Raw genomic sequence first — 19955 nt, forward strand, 5'->3', positions numbered from 1 at the left:
CACTATTGGAATATTATGTTAAAGGTCAGAGTGCAAATTAAAGCCCTGGGATTCTATCAGGGGTATCAGGCACAAAGTAACTATTTTTCATAAAAATCAAGCAAAGATTTGAAAGCTGTCTGTACTGACTATGAGATAAGCTAAGATCAGAATAAAAAACAAAACAGGATTACCAAGAAAAGTAGTCAAAATTCCACCGGGGTTTTTTTCCTCCCAAGATACTATTTTTGCACAAGGGCTTATGAACTTTCCAACCTCAGCAGATCAAGCAAAGTAAAGAAGAAAACAATTCTTCAGCAGAAAAATAAAATATTTGGTCTTAATTCTTGTCAACAAAGTACCGCTTGATGCAATTTAGACTTTGCTGCTGAAGCACACTGCTGCAACAGCAGTGTTTTTAGCTCATGAGGGAAGGGAGTGCATGGCATCATGCTGCAGAACATGCAAATAAAACAGCTCCACACCAGCAGGGCTCTGCTTGGCCTCCTCTAGCCAGAACTAACACTAGAGGAAGTGCAGGACTGTGAGGCAGGCACACAAACTCCCTACAATGAAAAGAGAAGAAAAGGAATCATCTTTCCTTCATTTCCAAGGCAAGGCTGGCAGCAGTCCTCATGGAACCACCCCCCTTCCCAAGAGCTGCAGGATGTGAGCTGTGTCCCACGGGGTACAGAGGGGGTCTGCAGGAGCATTTCTGCAGGCAGGAGGGGAGCAGAGCTTGCCAGGGCTCCCATTGTTTCTCTCCAGGGAAGACCCAAGGCCACCTGTGCCCTGCAGCAGGGACACAGAGACACCTCCCTCTCACCACCTCCTGGTGAGGGCTCACCTCATAGCAGGGACTACTCCACATTCCCATGGCACACCAGTCTACAAAACTCAGACCCTGAAAACATCAGAACATTTAAAACAAGGTGTATTGCTCCTGTCTAGATTCTAAGGAAACTTTCATACACCTGTTCATCCAAACTACACCTACACAATCACCCCAGTCACAGTTCAAACCAGAACCAGGTGTCTTTTATTTCCCATTCCTCAGCCTGGGTGTATTACATACAGTAACAGTCACTATCCAAGTGACAGATAAGGAAAATAAACCATTACTTCCTTTTCCCAAAAGTTGTATTTCCCAAGTAAGAACAAAGTACTTTTTAATTATTACCAAGAACTGCCACTCAGACTAAGTTTTATGTAACAGCACTGTTCAGATTTGATTCCCCTCTCCTCCTCTTTCACTGTTAAGGAGTAACAAAATTATTACCCTTAATGAATTAAACAGCTCTACAGTAAAGGAACTGGCATAAAAGGGGAAAGTCTCACCTTATAGTAACACACTACTTCACAGAATGATAAATAACTTTTAAACGTGCATGTTTATAGAAGAAAAAAAACAACAGAGTATCTACCAGCAAAGCTAAATTTTGAATATTTGACACAGCAAATCCTTTCCCATCTCAAACCCCATTGCAATCTTGCTGGACTAAGCAGTCTCTTACCCTCAAGGAACTGCACAGACAAAAGTCATATGAGGACAGCTCATAAATCAAGATGTACTTCCCAAAATCTTTATCAGAGACATATTTTTTTGTCTTCCCAATGTATATTTCCATGCATATAATCTTTTTCATAAAATTTTCATCATCTGTTTTCTGTAGGAGCTAAAAATACTCAAATAGCATCTTCACAGCAAATCTGTCAGGAAAGCAGCAGGTTTATTGAGCAATGGTAGTGCACAGCTCCATTTCACAGATTGACTATTCCAATCCAAGGATAGGCAGATATCCATTCTATCCTCCTGTAGCAAGTCTGGCAATCTAATTCACAACATAAATCAACTGGCATCATCTCTAAAACAGCCAAAGTACCCAAAGAAAGCAAACTCAAATCAGATTATTACATCTGAACAAATCCTGGCTTCTGGTATTTGTTGACCTGCACTTAGGGTGTTGGTGATAATAGCAGCCCATGGACCAGCTACAGAGGAGCAAAAAGGTTAATTTTTGATTACAACTTTCCTCACTTTTTCATGGACTAGTTTTCATCAGGTGAACAAGCCAAATCAAACTGACTGTTAGCTATAAGAAAGAAAGAAAAGAAAAGGAAGTAGGAGATATGGAGTGCCCCTTTTGGCAACTGCTGAGTTTTTCTGGATTATTTGCTGTCCAACAGGACACCCTTGATTGTCTAACCATGATACACTCCCCAACAAAAGATGAACGAGGCAGCTACAGGAACACCAGTGCCAATCACAAGGGAGCAGGTGGCAGTCCACAGTCAGGGCAGCATGACTGAACCTTTTGATTTAAAGTGGTTACAGACAGTGCGAGCCATCCATGAAACAACTCAGGGCCACAGGCTGCTACATGGAGCATGAGAGTCAAAAACAAATTAAAAACTTTCACAATAAATCCTGAAGACCAAAGAAACCCTACATACAGAACAGTGTGAGCAAGTGCCAAGAACATGAAGGCAAAGAGATTCTAATTTGAATAAAGACAAAAATAACATAGTATTTAGGCTTGAAGACAAAACAACAACTACCCATCTCTTAAGAATTCTTTCAGGAATTCTTTTAAGAATTCCTAATAAACCTTCACTTTTTATATGGTAACAAAGAACAATGAAGAGGATGGAGCAAGAACTCACCAAATACTACACAGTCGTGGGCACCTTCATTAACCCCACATAGTGAAACTGCTCCACCCAAAACCTTCCAGAGAAACCCAAGATAGAAAGCAGCAGAGGCTGTTTCCCAGCTTAATGCCTTAAACCATGGAGGTTTTCTGCCAGTCTTGCTTTTTAATTAAAAATATGGCATTTTGGGATCCAGTGATAAAACTGTATTACTGCATGGTCTTCAAAGACTAGAGTCATCTGAGGAAAGGTATTTTCATTATTACTTTTTTGTGCCTTATTCCTTACAACTTTCCATACATTATTAAAATTAAGAGGCTACACTTATTACAATACTCCATCAACATTAATACCCTTTTAAATTGCTAACCTGCACATTTCTTTAATCTTGTGCAAACTAAGAGCATACTGAACAAGTTGTATTTCTTAGCCATTGAAAAACAAATATTTCTTCATTTGCATTCATTCTATACAGAAGAAACTCAAAACTGTATGTCAACAAAACATTAAAGACTCCTACAGTCCTCATACATGATAAATTAAATTAAATTACAAGTCAAGACAAAATTTTCTTGCCAAGAGCTTCCATTGCAGTGTCCTAACATGCCACCTTTCTAAAGTTTTTGGACATAAATTAAAACAAAGCAGAAACAATAATGTGGTCGCTGTTCTTTCACAGAGAATACACTGTATTTCTGTATCCAGGGTTCAAAACAGAGACTACCAAGGACATTGTTTCAAACCTGAGAACTTTGCACCTCTGCACATTAAGTTTCCATACAGTCCTGAATACTTAAACACAGATTCTAAGCAAAATTTAATTACAGCAGTAAGTGCCATCCACCTCATTTTGGCAGGATGAGAGCCAAAGAACAGTATGGCAGCTACAGATTCACATTTCCCTAAATAAATAGCAGTTTCATTGTGTCTTACAAGTCTGAAAATCAATCTGACATTTGAATCAAATTTTAGTTTAATTTTCATTTCTATTGAGCCTCAAAATTCAGACACAAAAGAAATGACTAACAGCTTAATCCTTCTATTTATTTTGTACCAAGTGAGGAGTTGTCAGGAAGAAGTGGGTGAGCTGGAAGTATCAACTAGGAGATACTATGACTACCTGTTCCAGTGCTGCACCACTCTATGCCACCTATGATTTACAGATTCTGTAAATCTGTAAATCAATCACCTGTGATTTACAGATCTGCAACACTGATTGCTGATCCCTGACCCAGAAGACAAACGATCTGGGAAAAATGCAGAGTACAAACACCAACAATGTCCTTCTCACACCTAAACGTGTCATGAAAGAACTTTTTTTTTTGCAAGACAACAATCTAAGCCTTTGAATAGATTTTGAGTGCTTGGGATTCTGATGGCAATTCTTTCCTAGAGACATGGCCTGTGTGATGTATGCTTGACTAGTAGAGCTCTTGTTTAATGTCTCTAGACAGCACTCAATGTCAACCTCAATTTCACAAACCCAAATGAAAACACAGGTAAATTAGTAGTTTGAAAACAGTAAACATAAAAGAAGATGGTTAAAGAAGAAGCTTTGAGAGCTTCAAGCTCCAAACATTTCTTTAGGGAACTTAGTGATGGTAACTGTTAGAATGACAAAGGTGACATTATTCTAACATTTCTAGAGGTTTACTGGAAGCCAACACCATTTTCATGTCACTGGAATGACAACTTCTTTCATGGGAAATATTTTTTGCATCATGATCTCCATGACAATAAGAAACCACATTTCTGTCTTCAAATCTGTTCAGATTCAATCTCTGTTTCAGAAGCTTCCCTACAGGCATTAGGAGCAGTTCCAGTGCCTAAAATGCATTTTAAAGAGGCCATTTAGACAAATCACCAAGCTGATCACATCTTCCCCTCCCTTAATGAGGACACAGGCCACCACACACCACTAATTCAGCTGCCTGGAATCAGACTGTGGCTGTGGAGAGGTCCTGACCTGTACTCAGAAAAGCACTGAAGGTCTTTGCAGAGCTGCTAACCAGAATGACAAAAGCAACAAAGCCTATCTGCAAAGCTTTGCAGGGACAGCTGCAGGTTAGAAAAGAACACAAAAGTAGTGAAAACTTACTGCAGAACAATTGACATTGGAACTGCAGGCCTCTGGTTATAGCCCTTGCTCAAAACAAGGCTAACTTCAGTCAAAACCAGAGATCCCTCCAACTCTCTGACCACACATTCCAGAGTTCAGCTATCTTCATGCCTCACCCAAGGTGCTCCAAGAGAGCCAAGGCCTTTGATTATGTTTCTTCTTGTCTCAAGGCAACAAGTTAGGGTTGAGTCTTCTTCATTTTTTAAACAAACTGCTACTTTAATAATTACAATGCATGAAAACATTCTACAAGCTTGGAAGTTTTATCCTAGCAATTTATTCACCTTGAGCTTCCCAAATCTATTACTCCCTGACTCTGCCAGAGACAGGATTTGTTTCTACAGTGTGGCCTCCATGCAGCATGATATTTAGAAACACAGGAGGAAAGCTCAAAACAGGCTTGGATCAGAGCAAATGATGTTTGAGTACAGCTTTTAACTCCTCTGAGACCCCTGCATCTCTTCCACCACGGGACACAGGCACATAAGAGGTTCAACCACAGTATACATAAAAGACTAAAAAGGTGAGCTGGAATCTTTTATTTATGGTGTGTATAAATGTCAGATAGACTTGATCCCAAATACAGAAAAAAAAATTAAATATATTCAGCATGAACTCTCTTCTGAGGACATAACAGAACAAACACTATTTCACACTGTGCTACATTTCTCAGACTTTCCAGCACCTGAAGAATAAACATGACATACTGAAGTTGCCTGCTGTATTGCAGTCAATTTGGTTATGCAATTAATAATTGTATAGCACATGCTGGCTCTGCGACTACATTTTCATTTTAAATATGCTGACTATGAGACAAGGAGCAAGAACCTCATGTACCTGCCTTCTGAACATACCACATAGGAGAAGTAGGACTGTATTGTGCATAGTTATGACTGATAATTATTTTTTTAATCAAGGAAAACCAGCTGGATACTGGCAGAACCCCAAGTCTTACAAGACAGGCAGCTGTCAGGAGCCTCTGCTTTCTCAGTTCTCATCAGGAGCTGCTCCTGACAGTAAACATCATTTTATCTAAAACATGTGTACCATGTACTTTAATTTGTGCTGTTACTGTATCAGTAGTTAATATGGACTGCAGATGTAACTCTGTGTTCCACTTATCCATACATACAGGTTATCAACACACAGCAGATTACAAACTACTGAAAGAAGTAGTAGATTAGTAGTTGTAGTAGTAGGAAAGACTAGTAGAAGATTCCTTTATCTCCAAAAGATGACTTGCACCACCTGCAGGTCTTAGCAGAGGACTACAAATGTCTAACTTGTGAAAAAAAAGGTAAAACTTTCAGACACCAATTTTATGCAGCTGGGACAACAGTTCAGTCAAATACCTCCTGTATAAGCAAAACAAGAGGCTTCCTTCAAAACAGCCACTGAACATCAGTCCAGCTTGGGCAGTTCTGCTTGGTTTGAGGAGTTTTGCACTAGTTAGTGTTAAATGGGGTCCTTCAACATGGCACACTTCAAGCTAAGAAACAGTCAGTAGCTCCCCTCAACAAAGGAGTCGTAAAGGAAACAGTCCAGGCATTTCCTTCTCAAGCCACCCTATGTTCTGAACTGTGGTTTTCAGTTCATAAAACAGACACAATATTAAAAAACAACTTTATGACTTTTTAAACTTTATAAACAGAAAATAACTTGGCAACTGCCTATCTTTCAAAAGACATTTGAATCTGTCAGTACATCTCACCAGCCCCACTAACAGCTTCTCTTACCATACTTGTTCCTTGGGATTAAAAAAAGAACAGTCCTACATCCTTTGAAAAACATGAAGTTTGTCAGGATGAAGCTTACAAGTAAATTACATTGCTTTTATCTCAGAGAATTGAATTCATCCAAGTAAGTACTTGAAAGCAAGATGCATTTAGACAATACAGCAGAATAAAGTGAAAAGGTGTCTCTATGGTATTTCAGTGCCCATTAGTAGAGGTTAAAGCAAAGTATTTTTAACAAATTACAGCCCCAAGGACTCTGCAGCTGGGCAAGATACAGGAGGTTATCACTGGACTTCTTTCAAATTCGTAACACTTGGATATACTGACCTTTACAAGCTTCATTAAGAGCTTAACTCCATTTAATTACTCCCCACCTCCTTTAAATATACCTTTTCCTACATGCAGCCAACATTAGCCACACAGAAACACAACCCAAGACACAGAGGTGATGGTAACTACAAAACAGGTCAAGTTAAATTTTCTGCCTACAATTCAATCCCAGTTTTATAAAGAAAACACTGTCTCTTCCAAACTTGGAAGATTTCTGATGTGCAGTAATAAGCAAACGTGTCACACAAAAGGTAAAATTTCTAATGTTTACTTTGACATGAGAAAATTACAAGATCGGAGTTCTAACTTTCAAAATTTTAAAAACAACACAATCACAAAATTGGATTTGGCTCAAATCTTAGGATCCAAAACTGATAGACACAAATGATCTCGGGCACTCAGTCAAGATCTAGCAATGAAAGCTTTTCTAAGACATGCAAGAGTAAGATACAGCATTCAATAAACCTGGGAACAAATATTTCAGTGTCACATTAACAACATTTCTAAGTGGGCTCTAAGTGATCAAGTTACTACACACTATTCTGCAAATGATTAGGAAAAGTAGAAAAACTTGTTGAAGAGAAGCAGAATAATTCAGTCTCTAGAAATCTGGAGAGAAAACTATCATCCTGGTTTCTAGCTGGGGTAGAGTTTATTTTTTCTCAGTAGTTGGTACAGTGCTCTGTTTTGGATTTTGTTTCTCCTCCCCATTCTACCAGGGAGGTGAACAGGCAGCTCTGTGCTTAGCTGCCAGCTGGACTTAAACCACAACAAGTGCTCTTTGCGTAACTTATTTAAATATCAGCATGTCCAAGCCAAGATTTCTTTTTTTGATAGTAGGGACTTATCCCCAGCAGCATACACAGACATACCTGCAATGCCTTATCTGAAATATGAGCCTTAGAGAATCTATCAAAGTTAAATTCAATTTTCCAGCCTCTTCTGCTTTGTCAAGATACACTTTAATACACATTTTGTAATGCATTAACCTGCTGACTGCTAGAGTTGCAAGGAATTTTGTTTTGGATTATAAGACTACAGCTATATTTAGGAGTGGTTCAAAAAATGCCTAACTTGTATTTGCACGGTGAATATACTCAAGACAACCAAACACAGGAGGAAGACAGCCTTTGCAGTTTTCCTTTCTGAAGGACGGAGAATTATCTGTGCATTCCCAGCAGAGACTTACCAGAGTCTGTAAGGTTTCTTATCAACTGATACTGTTATCTACTGGCAGGGCAGCCACACAGTGACAGAGGGCAGGATCAAAGAGCAAGAAAGAAAAAGCCCCCATGATATCTAGGCATGATTAGAGTGACCTACTGTAACCCAAAGTAGCTTTCTTCTAGAAACAGGAAGATGTCATTACTGCTTAATTCTTTGGTGTTCTTTTTTTTTAACTGGTAAACCTGAAGTGATATCAAAATATTCTTAAACAGACTGAGCACCTGCATATGAACAACAGTCAGTAAGTGGCTGCTGCACTACCTAAGCCTGTAGCACGGCATCCTTCAGATCATCTAAACATATTGTACCTCCTCTTTACAATGAATAATTGTAAAAAGCATTTAGCAGTAACCTGTCAATTTGCACCTCAAGGAAAAATATATTCTGCTCTAACTGTAATGCATTACAGTGTAGCACAGAAAAGACTCCAACAAGTACTGTTTCTCAGTTGTAGCATCCTGTGCTTAAAAAGAATGAGCCTGATAAAAAATAGTTACTAATGTATTTATGTCTATTAAACACATCATATTGTTACCTTTCTTCAATTCTGGTCTTGTCCATAAGTGGTTGTTTGATCCACTGATTAACTAGTCTTTGTCCTTGAGGGGTTCTGCATTTATTCAGTAAACCAGCTAGAGACTGTGCAGTATTTGCATTTTCCACAGAACTCTGTAAAGAATAAAAAAAACCCAAACATATATTGGAACAAAAGGAGAAAAAAAATTAGTTAGTGAAGTTTACTGGAACCCACTGAATGACATACAGATATTTAGGAACAGAACATGCATTTTTTCCACTAAAATTGGCACCCACCAAACATGGTAAATGAAACAGTGCAGCATTAAAGTACTTACACTCTGGTCCTGGAACATGGCAAGCAAAGAATAGGTCTGTCTATTTTGGAACCAATTCTGATTGAACAGCAAAGTTAAAAGTGCACCTAATCATGGGGCAGTTTGCACTTGGAGTAGCAGAAGTGGAAATACATCTACACAATTTGCTAGTTTGCTCTTCTTAAGGTAAATAAATAGGAGTCCTGTCCACAAAAAAAGCAGCAAGAAACAGGACTTGAGCTCAAGGGGTTTAGTTTGAGAACTCTGGGGGCTGCTGGAGGGGAATGACACAACAGAATCAGGCAATGGGGCAGAAGAGTTACTTGAATTCTCTCAAGCTTCCCCAGATTGTCTCTGCCATGCTATAAACACCTCTAAACTTAGCTCTGTTCAAATTATAGTTTATTACCTGTAATTCAGGTTTAATATTAGCTGGACTCCAGACAGCTTTTTGGGCATTTTTATTGCGGTTTGGTTTGGTTTTTGCACAAACAGCTATGAAGCAAAAACTTTGGCTAATAGTGAACAAACAAGTTTGTTTCAACTCTTGACTTTGAAATTAAAATTTCAACCCTCTCTGCACAAGAAAAGCTGCAATTAAAACAGCAGGCAAGCATTCAACCAGAAGCAGGTCTGGATGCTCCTCTAAGTAGAACTAGAATCACAACAACAGGAAATGAATGCTGTGAGAAGGAATACTGCCACATTCAGCCCCTGGAATATCTAATATCTAAAGTGTAGGGGCCTATTTTCAGTGCTCAGGACAGTATTACACCCTAAAACTTCTTCATGTAAGAAAGTATCACTACTTCAGCACATCCAATGTTTAAGGCACAGTACATTCCATATAACCAACTGCATCTGTTGCACTGTAAGAACTTTACCTACACACCTCACAGAGCAACTCAAATTACAAAATAGTTTCACTTTGCTTTACTGCTGTCCAAAAACCTCCACACACACATCCTACCACGCAGGCAGTTTCCTGCTACATAGAAAACCTTTGTTCCAAGCTCACAACAGCCCCTGAAGACAAAGCAGTGTATTTCCTATCACAAAACACATAACACCTGCAAGGACCTGTAAAGGAATGTAAATAAAACAGAACTTCCTAGAACACCCTCCATTAAAGCTTGAGAAGAATTGTAATTTTTGCTTCATTCCCTAGAGAGATGCTCAGTGGCAGGAAATTTTAAAAAAAATTTTAAAAATTCAGAACATCTTTCTTCAGGGCTAACCAGCTCAGATGCTGAATAATATGCTCTGTTTTCCTGCAGAAATTCCTCCAGAGTAAACAAGGGCCATAATCTGTGATTTCTTCCTATAAATCTGAAATGCAAGCAGATTAGGTCCAATCAAAGATCATTAAGCAAGCAGAAAAACACACTTGGTGGGACGTATGAAGGAGCCTATCAACCTGTCTGGATTTGTAGAAAATGTGTGTAAAAAGGGTAAAAATGGCATCAAAACATGACAGCTAGCATGACATGGTGCTTTCATAATGTTCTCAAGTACTGCCCTGTTCACTGCCAGCCCTCCCTTGCTGACACCACTGGCATTGCTCCTGCCATGTGTTACACATTCCACTAACACCATCTAACTCAGGTTTGTACTCTTTTCCCAATAACAACACTACTGTGGCCACTTCCTACCTCTCTGATGATCTTCTCCCCCCTTCCTCATTTAAAATAAACTAACAAGAAACAAAAATTAAAAAGGCAGAGTATCTAAATGTTTAAAACACACATAGCAGGGGAGTAGCTGAGAACAAAGCTAAAATGCAGAAGTTGCCATCAATCAGGATCTAGGGAATTGCAATTGGGCAGTCAGGCTCATTATCAAGAAGCTAAGTAATTAAGTACATCATAAACCAGTTTCTAACTCAAATATGTGTTTCTCACCTGAAAAAGGTTGAGGGCTTGAACAGCTGCATTGTCTAGAACCATATATTGACTAAGATCAAAAGTAGTCAGTTCAAATTGTCCAAAATTAGACTCGTCTGACAGCAACTCCAAAAACTTGATAACGGCCGACAAAGACGAAACAGCAACCTGAAGTTTTTTTAAAAAAAAACACATCACATTCTAGTTAGAAACATTCCTGAATCCGAGAGGATTTGATAAATGCTCTTAGAAAATTACAGCTGGGGAAGACTTTGAGCCATGTCATTTCTGGCAGGGCTATGAAGGACTCATCCTGTTTGACAAGACTTCATTTCCATAGGGACATTCTACGGCACTGCAGCATCTTTCTAGGCAGGTGCAGTAACACCACACGAGACATCTGCATAATCTGATAAATAACATGTCAAGTTGCACACCTTGCCAACTTTCCGAAGCTGTTATCAGGATGTTTCCAGCTCAGGAACACAAACAAGTTATACTGCAGATAAATGAGATATGCTAGATCATCTGAGGACATGGTTTCAGGGTTAGTTTTCAGCCAGAACAAGCATCTGATCTGACTCACTGCACGGCATTGCTGAGTGCCAGCACAAAAGAGAGGCAGTAGCATGACTGACTTGTTCAGCTGCCACACACTTCAAACAACTCTAATCTGTTATGAAATGACACATTAAGGGAGGATAATTCTGAACCTTACACCTGCAGTGAGCATCAACAGTGAAGGGCATTTTAAAACTTGTTCATCTCAACAAATTGCCTGTTGTTTGCAGTTAAGAATAAACATGCAGGCACTAAATCATATACTTAAGCCGTAAGACAACACAAAAATATTATCATAAACATTACTCTGTTTTCAAATACCAATTTTCCTGTCATGCAAAATAACAAGAGTATTGTATTTCAGTCCTTAGGCTAGATAGATTATGAACAGAAGGCACCTCTTCTGCAGTCTATTTGCTTACCAGAGCTTCTGCTTTAAAGAGGTAAGTGAATGGTTTCCTCCATTTCTTCCAGGACCCAGCTCTGACACAGACCCAAGCTAAGCAGAACTGCCAAACACTTCAGCAAGAATGTACAGGAGGATCAGTTCACATCAGGTGCACACACCAGTCCACTTTTTAGAAAGAGAAACACACTGAACATTGCTCACCTGCTTTTCCATCTCTGGCAGTGCTGCACTATTCAGCTGCTCTTCTTTTTTGGATTTCAACAAGCGATTGAGATCCTGAACAATATCTTTTGTTGTGAAATCTGCCTTCTTCCTGTCTGTAATCAGGATTCCTCCTCTCTGAATGACCTGTTGTTCACAAACATACACAGTTATCAATTAATTTCAGTATTTAAGGGGCAGATGTTGACCACATAGAAGCAAACCCTGAAGTGATATTTATTTACTTTTAGGCTGCAGAGAAAGGAATGACAGACAAGATTTCAAAACTTTTGTTGATTAAAAGGCAAATAAATCAATAAATAATACATTTTATATGCATAAATCAAAACTTCTTCGAATTAAGCTATTGGTCCTTTGTTTTTCCACAAATCAGAACTTGGCTAAAAAAACAGAACTGAGCTTTTTAGAGGCTTTGTCTGTCAGCCACAGTGGTTTCCTTACTTGTCTCAGTTTTCCCATCTCTCCTGCAGTCTCTCCTCCTGGCAGCACACACTCCTTCGGGCCCAGTTGAACCAGTAGAGCTTCAAGGTTGGAGAACTGATCATTATCTGGGAACTCACAAACACTCAATTTTCTCAGCGTAGTGTCGACACAGCCCACTCCCACTACTCTCTGTCCATCAGCAGCAGACAGCTTAACCCCCACAACCCCGATGGCTGTGGACATATCATTGTTGGCAAAGAGAACTTCCTCAAACTGGGAAAGATTTCCTGGAGAACCCTATTTAGAAAAAGAAAAATACTTTTTAAAAGGAGTGTACACACACATTCTTTCTTTAAAAAACAACTGATAAAACTTAAGTATTGAACAGTCCATTCATATAAAACACACAGCTATTCTATTTTTTTAGCCATTTGAATTTTACACATCACCTACATTGAGGAAAGCACTTCAGGTTTCCTTTACTTCCCTACCTATGGCAAAGACACAGAGCAAGCTCTTTCAGCCTTAGAGCAGTAGAAAATACAGTGATATGTATAACAGCTATATAACCAACATATAATAATCAGGTGTGATTTTTCAGCATCAGTCCCTTAAAATCCCAAATCTCTAAGCAGGAAAAAGCCATAGGATTATCTTCTTTCATCTCACAGCTATAAAGAAAGGTTGAAAATTTTACCTTGTAAGCTAAATACCAGTCATTTTCTTTGACAGATTTGCTCCCTGCTTTGTTCTTGTAAACTTCAACTCTGTAATGACGAACCAGAAGGAGGTCCCTCACAAAATATTCAAAGTTCATTTTACTAAGCACAACACTCTCAAGCTTCTGAGTTCCTATGAAAAGAAAAAAAAAAAGAAAATTATCAGATACCTGAATTTGTTCATAAAGCTTATTTTCTTATTTTCTGCAATCAAAATCCCCAAGCCTTCAGAAGACACTGTGTTAATATCTAAGAAGGAAACACTTAGAATCCATGAAACAACACAAACCCACAACATTCAACTGGTTAATGCTAATGAAGAAAGCATAGTCCCCCCACCAAACAAAAACAATATTAAATTCCTAATTTCACTTAATGAGTATGGTAATATATACAAAGGGATATGTTCCTCTCACCCTTCCCCTCTCACAATATTCTTGACTTAGTTCACTAATTAATATTTCACACATTTTGATCTAATGAGCATTAGAATTCTGCTACAGGTTCTCCTTCTGGACAACATTTTTTCTTTCCTGGATAAGCAGCTTCTGTTGACAGGAAAGAGTGTGAACCTATTCACACTCACACAACATGTGTGCCAAGACATTTCCCTTTTATCATAATTTATCCAGTAAAAACATCATATCATTAAAAAAAATAACAGTTTACATTAAAACTTTACTTAGAAAGTGCCTAATTGACAAATTTCTTGCTTCTGCTCCTGTATGTGCAAGCAGATGACGCAGCTGAATAAATTTAATTCCATGTAGCTGCCCAGAGGAGCAACACCACTCCTACCTCCCCAACTCCAGCAGCAGCCTACTCACAGAATAAGGCAATTGCACTACTGAGCAAATTGGGATTTCAGGTGAGTACACTAAGCTTTCTGTCAGGTTGGGAAGTGGAACTAACTCAGACTGGTGTCAGACACATTAGAGTTAGATGAGACACTAAGCAAGCACAAGCAACAGCGAGTATCATATCTCTTTTAGCAGGATGCCCTAATCACATTTGAGACTCTTCCTCCTTTTACATGAAAGATGTTAAACAGCCATAAGATGTTCCATACCCATAAGAATGTATGGCTTTATTTTAAATACGATTTTTTCCTCAAACATCTAGTAAGATTTTTTGAAGCAGGTAAAAATGCTAATTCTACATAATTATGTTCTCTTCCCCAAACTGTCCAACAAAACACAACTTTTCTTATTATTTCAGCTGAGAAAAGGTAATACACTAGTAGGGGGTGGGGAGCACCTGGAGTTCATGTGTACTTTAAAGTTTCATGCTTTTAGTTGTATATGGTAGGTAAGGCTTTAGAGGATTTAAAATTGGAGCTAGTAGTCACGTGATTAGACTTACAAAATAACTTCTAAATTAAATACAACAATAATACTGATGCATGTTTCTAGTCTGGAAGACACATCAAGCTTCGGGGAGAGCTGGGGTTTTTAAATTTTTTTATTTTTTTTTTACATATAAGCTCATCAGTCCCAAGAGAACAGAAAAAGCATATGAGAATATCATGCTCTTTGCTCAAACAAAAAAATATTTATTTCAAGAGATTTATCTGAGCCAGTAACTCAGCAAAACTGTGTTCCTCGTGATTAAGGCTAAAAACTAAGGTTTGTACCTTCCCACAAGATAATTTATCTTGATGAAGCTCTTACATCCCCCATCTACAAGCTCCACTGCCTTATACCAAGAGGTAAAAGAAAAGCAGCACGTGAGGGGGATCGAAAAGAAAATCTTAGAAAAGACACAGAAACATCTGAAAGTAAAGAACTTCATTCAGTGATTCCCGGCCTCACTGAACCAGAGCGGACACCGGAACACGGACACCTCTGAGCATCTCCCTTCCCGCATCCATCCGCCCCGGGAGGGACCCGCAGCCCGGCCCCGGCCTGAGCCCAAGCCACCCACGGAACGCCACGCTGAGGCCGACCCCTGTGACACCGCAGGCCTCGGCCTTGGGCCACCGGGGGCTGCCAGGGCCTCCCGGGGGCTGCCAGGGCCCTGCACTGCCGACCCATGTGAGGCAGCTGCCGCCACCACCACCATCTCCTTCCTTCGCTCCCCCCCGGCTACCCGGGGCCCGCCACAGCCGGGCCGCTGTCCCGGGCCCCCCCGCGCACGCCGCCACCCACCCGGTGCCCCCGCCAGCTGGCGGATGACGGCGCGGGTGCGGAAGAGATCGCGGGCGGCCAGCCGCGCGTCCGCGCCGTGCACCGTGTAGTAGTCGCCGCGCTCGAAGAAGCGCACGGTGGTGTCGGGCTTCTCGGGCAGCGAGAGCACGGCGCGCACGAAGCCCGCCTCGGCCCCCGCGCCCTCGGGCCACACGGCCTCCCGCGGCGGCTCCACCGCCATCTTGTGCTGCCTCTCTAGCTGCTGCCGCCGCCGCCTCCCGCCAAGCGCGCCACGCGCGCGCCAGCGGCGCCCAATCCCCGCGCGGTCCGCTCCGCGCGTCACGCCCGCCCCGCCCAGTCGCTGAGGGGCCCGCTCCGCGCGTCACGCTCGCCCCGCCCCTGAGCCGCCCGCCTGGCGGGAGCGCGCACGCCCGGCCCGCCCCGCGCGCCGCCGCCGCAGCTGCCATGGCAACGCCGGTGCCGCCTGGCCGGGGCTCCGTGCTGCCGTCATCTCGGAATTACAGAATGCATTGGGTTGGAAAACACCTCTGAGATCATCGAGTCCGACCTGCGACCGGACACCACCGTGCCGAACAGACCGTGGCACCGAGCGCCACGTGGAGCCCTTCCTTAAACACCTCCAGGGACGGTGACTCCACCGTCTCCTGGGCAGAATTCCTCCGAATGCCCAAGCTGATGCTGGACAACCAGCGTTCCCCTGGCAGCCGTGCCGGGATGGTCACTGCCTGTACGCCAAGAGGAGGAGAGTGCTGGAGCAAGCCCGAGAGCAGGGCTGTCACCCGGCTTAGTCACACCACCAGGGGCTGTGTGTGACAGGCCCTCCTCTCCTTACAGCAGAAATGGTGTCCAGAGACCCTCTGTGCTCCCTCCAGCGAAGAGAGAGCAGCTCTTGCCCTCTTTCCAGGAGCTCCTCCCAGGCAGCACAAGGAACAAGGCAAAGAGCCCAAATATCCAATGCTTGACCCTCATTTACACAGAAGGATTACCCAGCCCGGGGACAGAAAGGGCAGGGACTGGCCTGCAGCAGTCAGAGATATCCCGAGCCATGGTTACAGGGTGGTCCTCATGCCCAGAATGCTTTAGGTTTTTGATTTTCATGCTCATTTCCTTGTACTGTCCTAAGCATTTTTCCTTTTTTGTTTTGTTTGCCTGTTTTAGCTTGTACTGTAAAGGCACGTAGGAATAGAAACAGTATAGGTGACAATCTTTCTTTTGGTGATTATTGTCTAAGAATAATGAGAAATGCCATGTTTCATCAGCTAAGTCAAGTCTTGGAAACTTCTCTTACCTTACACTGCTTTTCATCTTTCCAGTCAGAAACCATTGTACCCCAATTCCCAAATTCTTATATCCCAATCCAGCTGCCTGCATACTATCACCTACAGGCAAAACACATCTTCTATTTTTGCATGCCTCACTATTTCTTGCATAAATGTTATGTTCTGGTTTGTGTACCTTGTACAGAACATTCCCTTGTTTGCCCACCATTGCTTTCTCTCTCATTTCTTCCCTGTATTAGCTTCTCGAAACTCATCTCCCATCCTTCCTTTCTTCCTCCCTCCCGTCTGTTTCCAGCTAAGGAAAGCTTTTGGGACCTCTGTTTCTAGATTTTCTCACCTGCCTTCTCTCTTCTTTACAACTGGTGAATCAATGTGCTCATCTTTAGTATTTCTAGGTATCAATAGCTGCTTTCCAAAAGGCCCTCAGATGCCCACTTAAGAACTACTTCAGGTTTCCACCCTAAACTAAAGGGCCACCCTGATCTGATGGTGCTGCCATGTTCTGCCCGTTCCACCCCAGGGAATGGTTTGGTGTCCCCACCTATGCCCCATTCCTGCCTGGCATCACTCTTGGCTTCCCATCCACACTTCAGCCTTCCCCCCCACAAACCCCAGTGCTGTACTCCTGAAGAAACACAGCTTTTCTAGCATTTCTTCTGTAAATGTATTTGCTGAAGGATGGTTCTTGTGGTAGAGGAAGTCCAATCTGCCTTCATTTGACATAGGCAGGAAGGAGCAAAGCAGGCAGATTTCTAGAGCTTTGACAGCTTTGTAGTAGCCCAAAATCTTCCTCTTATCTCCACAACAATTGTAAAAATGACACTGCTCTGCTAAGACAGATGTATTTATTTTCAGTATGAATAAGTGTACATTTCCTAACCTTTTCAGAAGCAGCTGAGCTATCTAGTCTGGTGCTTCTCTCCACCAAAAGTGCTTGCTTGCAGCAATATTCACATAGCAAATTCAGTCTGAACAACTGTCTTTTAGCAAGTACATTACCTTGGAAATGCACTCACAGCGTCAGACAACCTTGCCAAGCATCGATAATACCAGGTCAGCCCAGAATACACGTTTTGAATAGCTGGGACAGCTTGTCTTTGTACACACCGATGGGTACAGATAAGGCAGGAGACAGGACAGGGAGAAAAGGAGTGTCCCATACAAACATCTGGAGACAGGGTGGACTCCAGGGACCTCATTGTCATCTTCAAAAGCGCTAAAATAATGTCTGCTAAGCTGTAATTGTTGCGTGCTTCAGCGTTTCCCTCTCTCTGCCCTGGGCTGGTTGCACCTCCTCGTCCAGCGCTTTGCTCAAGGCAGCTCCGCAGGCTCCCATCCGCGGCGAGCCTCCGCCCGAACCGGCCGCTAACGCCCTGAGCGGGGTGACCACAGCTCTTGTGTTGTGGCATCCCCTGCACAGAACAGCTCAGCACTGAGCACCTTCCCTTGGAGCCTCTGCCATTGTTGTGTGTGCCACTGCTCTCCCAGCGCCAGCAGGGACCGGCTGATCCTGGCAGGGCAGCTCTGAGCGGGGACCATTTCCCTGTCGCCAGGCTGGCTTCTTGCACTGTGCTCTAACACTCCCTGCTTTTTCGCTCGCCTACCAGCAGCGAGGGGAATGAGACATCTGTATTTGTTCTGCCCTTGGCAGGTGGAAAACTGCTGCTAATCTAGGCCTCAATTAATTTTTTTTTTTTTGCCTTCTTAGGCATAAGTAGTATATGGTATGGAGAAAAGTTACAGTGGGTTTTCAGATAGGAAAATGGATGTCCTTTAACCACTTTACAGGGAAAAAGAGAAAAAATAAATTATTTTTCATCAGTAGTTAATTAGTATACAGCTATTACCTGTAGCATAGCTTTTCACCATGTCTGGATGTCACCAGAAAATCTGGTATCAGACTGATGTGTATCTGTGTGTGCATACATGTTGTGCAGCAGAGACTTAACATTAACAGGATAAGAATATTTAGATAACATAAGTTTGAAAGCAGAAAATATGGCTGTTGCCTTGTAGAGAACCTTTTAACTCTCTTTTGTTTACTTTCTTCACTCATATTTGGCACAGCTATACTCTACTTGGCAGGCAAGTGTAAGAATTCTGCAGTGCATTTACAGGATAGTAGAGAAAAAAAAAATCACTTCTTACATGTGTGAGGTTTTCACTTATTATAAACTGGTCAGTGTTTCCTCTACCATCACACACCACCTCCTTTTTGTGCATGTCTGCCCCTGCCAGACTGCCTGCCCTGGGATGAACCTTTACCAGACTGCAGCTAGAATTCACTAACTAGCACCTGTAAAGTTGGTAGCAGCAGAGCTGCTAGCATTTTTAGTTTTCTAGAATATTTTTCTGGCTACTTCATGTCATCCAAAGTGAGTGTATTCTGGTGATCAAAGTCCAGCAGGGGAGGATATAAATAAACATGGTTCACAAACAGTATCATTTCTCTTATCAAACTACTCTGAATGTTCAGGAGGGTAATGGGTACAGTACAGTCAACAGACCCCACAGATGCAGCACTGACCTTTCATTTTCTAACTGTGGAAACTGTGCTTTGGCATTACTCAGGTCTTAGAAGAAAGATGTATAGACTTTACTGGTCATGCTTTCTCAAATATATTATTAGCATACCCTCTTCTAAAAAGTCTGTCATTGTCTTTACATAAGCATATATTTAATTTTACTCTGCAGTAATAATAATACATATTTGCTAGTGTAATAATTAATGAGGAAGTAACAGATTTGCACTTGCCTATACAAACACTATTTTCCCATCATGTACATAAGGACTAAGATATGTATTATTACTAGGGTTTCTTGCAGTTTGTGTCTATCCCTCTCTGTAACACAAAAATCTCATTTATCCAGTCTCAAGACATTTTCAATCTGCCCTTCATATGCTTTCTCAAAATTGACATTATGTGGAGAGGAAATGTGGTATCTCAACTTTGTGTAGGACTTCAGATTTTAAAAATATGCTCCTTTACATAAAGAAGTTAATGAATAAGGCAAATGGAAGTATCAAAATAATTACCTAGTTAAAAATTGATGCAGAAACTACTAGTCCTTTATTACGCTCTATTAGTCTGTTTCTTTTACAGGAAACTCTCTTTTTAACTTTGCTGAATGTTAAAAGTAGTATCCAAGTATCAAAATACCCAGCATTTAGTCCTGCTATTTTGTACCATTTTCAGTAGCAATCATTTTTTGCCATATTCCTCTATAGGGGAGAAGAGCTATCAGGTTCATATGTGGAGAGTTGACAATCTGATAATGGCTTTTTTTTTTTTCTTTGAATGTCATCACATTAGTCTCCTCTCAGTATAAAAATCTGTAAAACACAATAAGCTGCAGGACACTAATACACTAATTTCTCAGGTATTTTCCCCCTCATCCTTTTCCATTTCTCTGTAAATACACACTTTGATGCAG

At 41.3% G+C, this 19955-nt stretch overlaps 1 protein-coding gene across 1 annotated transcript in view; it reads right to left on the minus strand.

Annotated features, from left to right (window-relative positions):
- The window catches only part of MSH2 (mutS homolog 2), a 44654-nt gene extending 29162 nt beyond the window's left edge, over positions 1-15492 (minus strand). Inside the window, exons 1-6 of the mRNA XM_015622875.2 lie at positions 15241-15492; positions 13072-13226; positions 12393-12671; positions 11931-12077; positions 10778-10927; positions 8579-8712 (exon numbers count right to left, since the gene is read on the minus strand). Coding sequence (XP_015478361.1) covers positions 8579-8712; positions 10778-10927; positions 11931-12077; positions 12393-12671; positions 13072-13226; positions 15241-15460 — 1085 coding nt within the window. The 5' untranslated portion in view covers positions 15461-15492. The remainder of the gene's footprint in view (positions 1-8578; positions 8713-10777; positions 10928-11930; positions 12078-12392; positions 12672-13071; positions 13227-15240) is intronic.
- Positions 15493-19955: the final 4463 nt, after the last annotated feature.

This window comes from Parus major, chromosome 3 (assembly GCF_001522545.3).
Source record: "Parus major isolate Abel chromosome 3, Parus_major1.1, whole genome shotgun sequence".
Classification (NCBI taxonomy): domain Eukaryota; kingdom Metazoa; phylum Chordata; class Aves; order Passeriformes; family Paridae; genus Parus; species Parus major.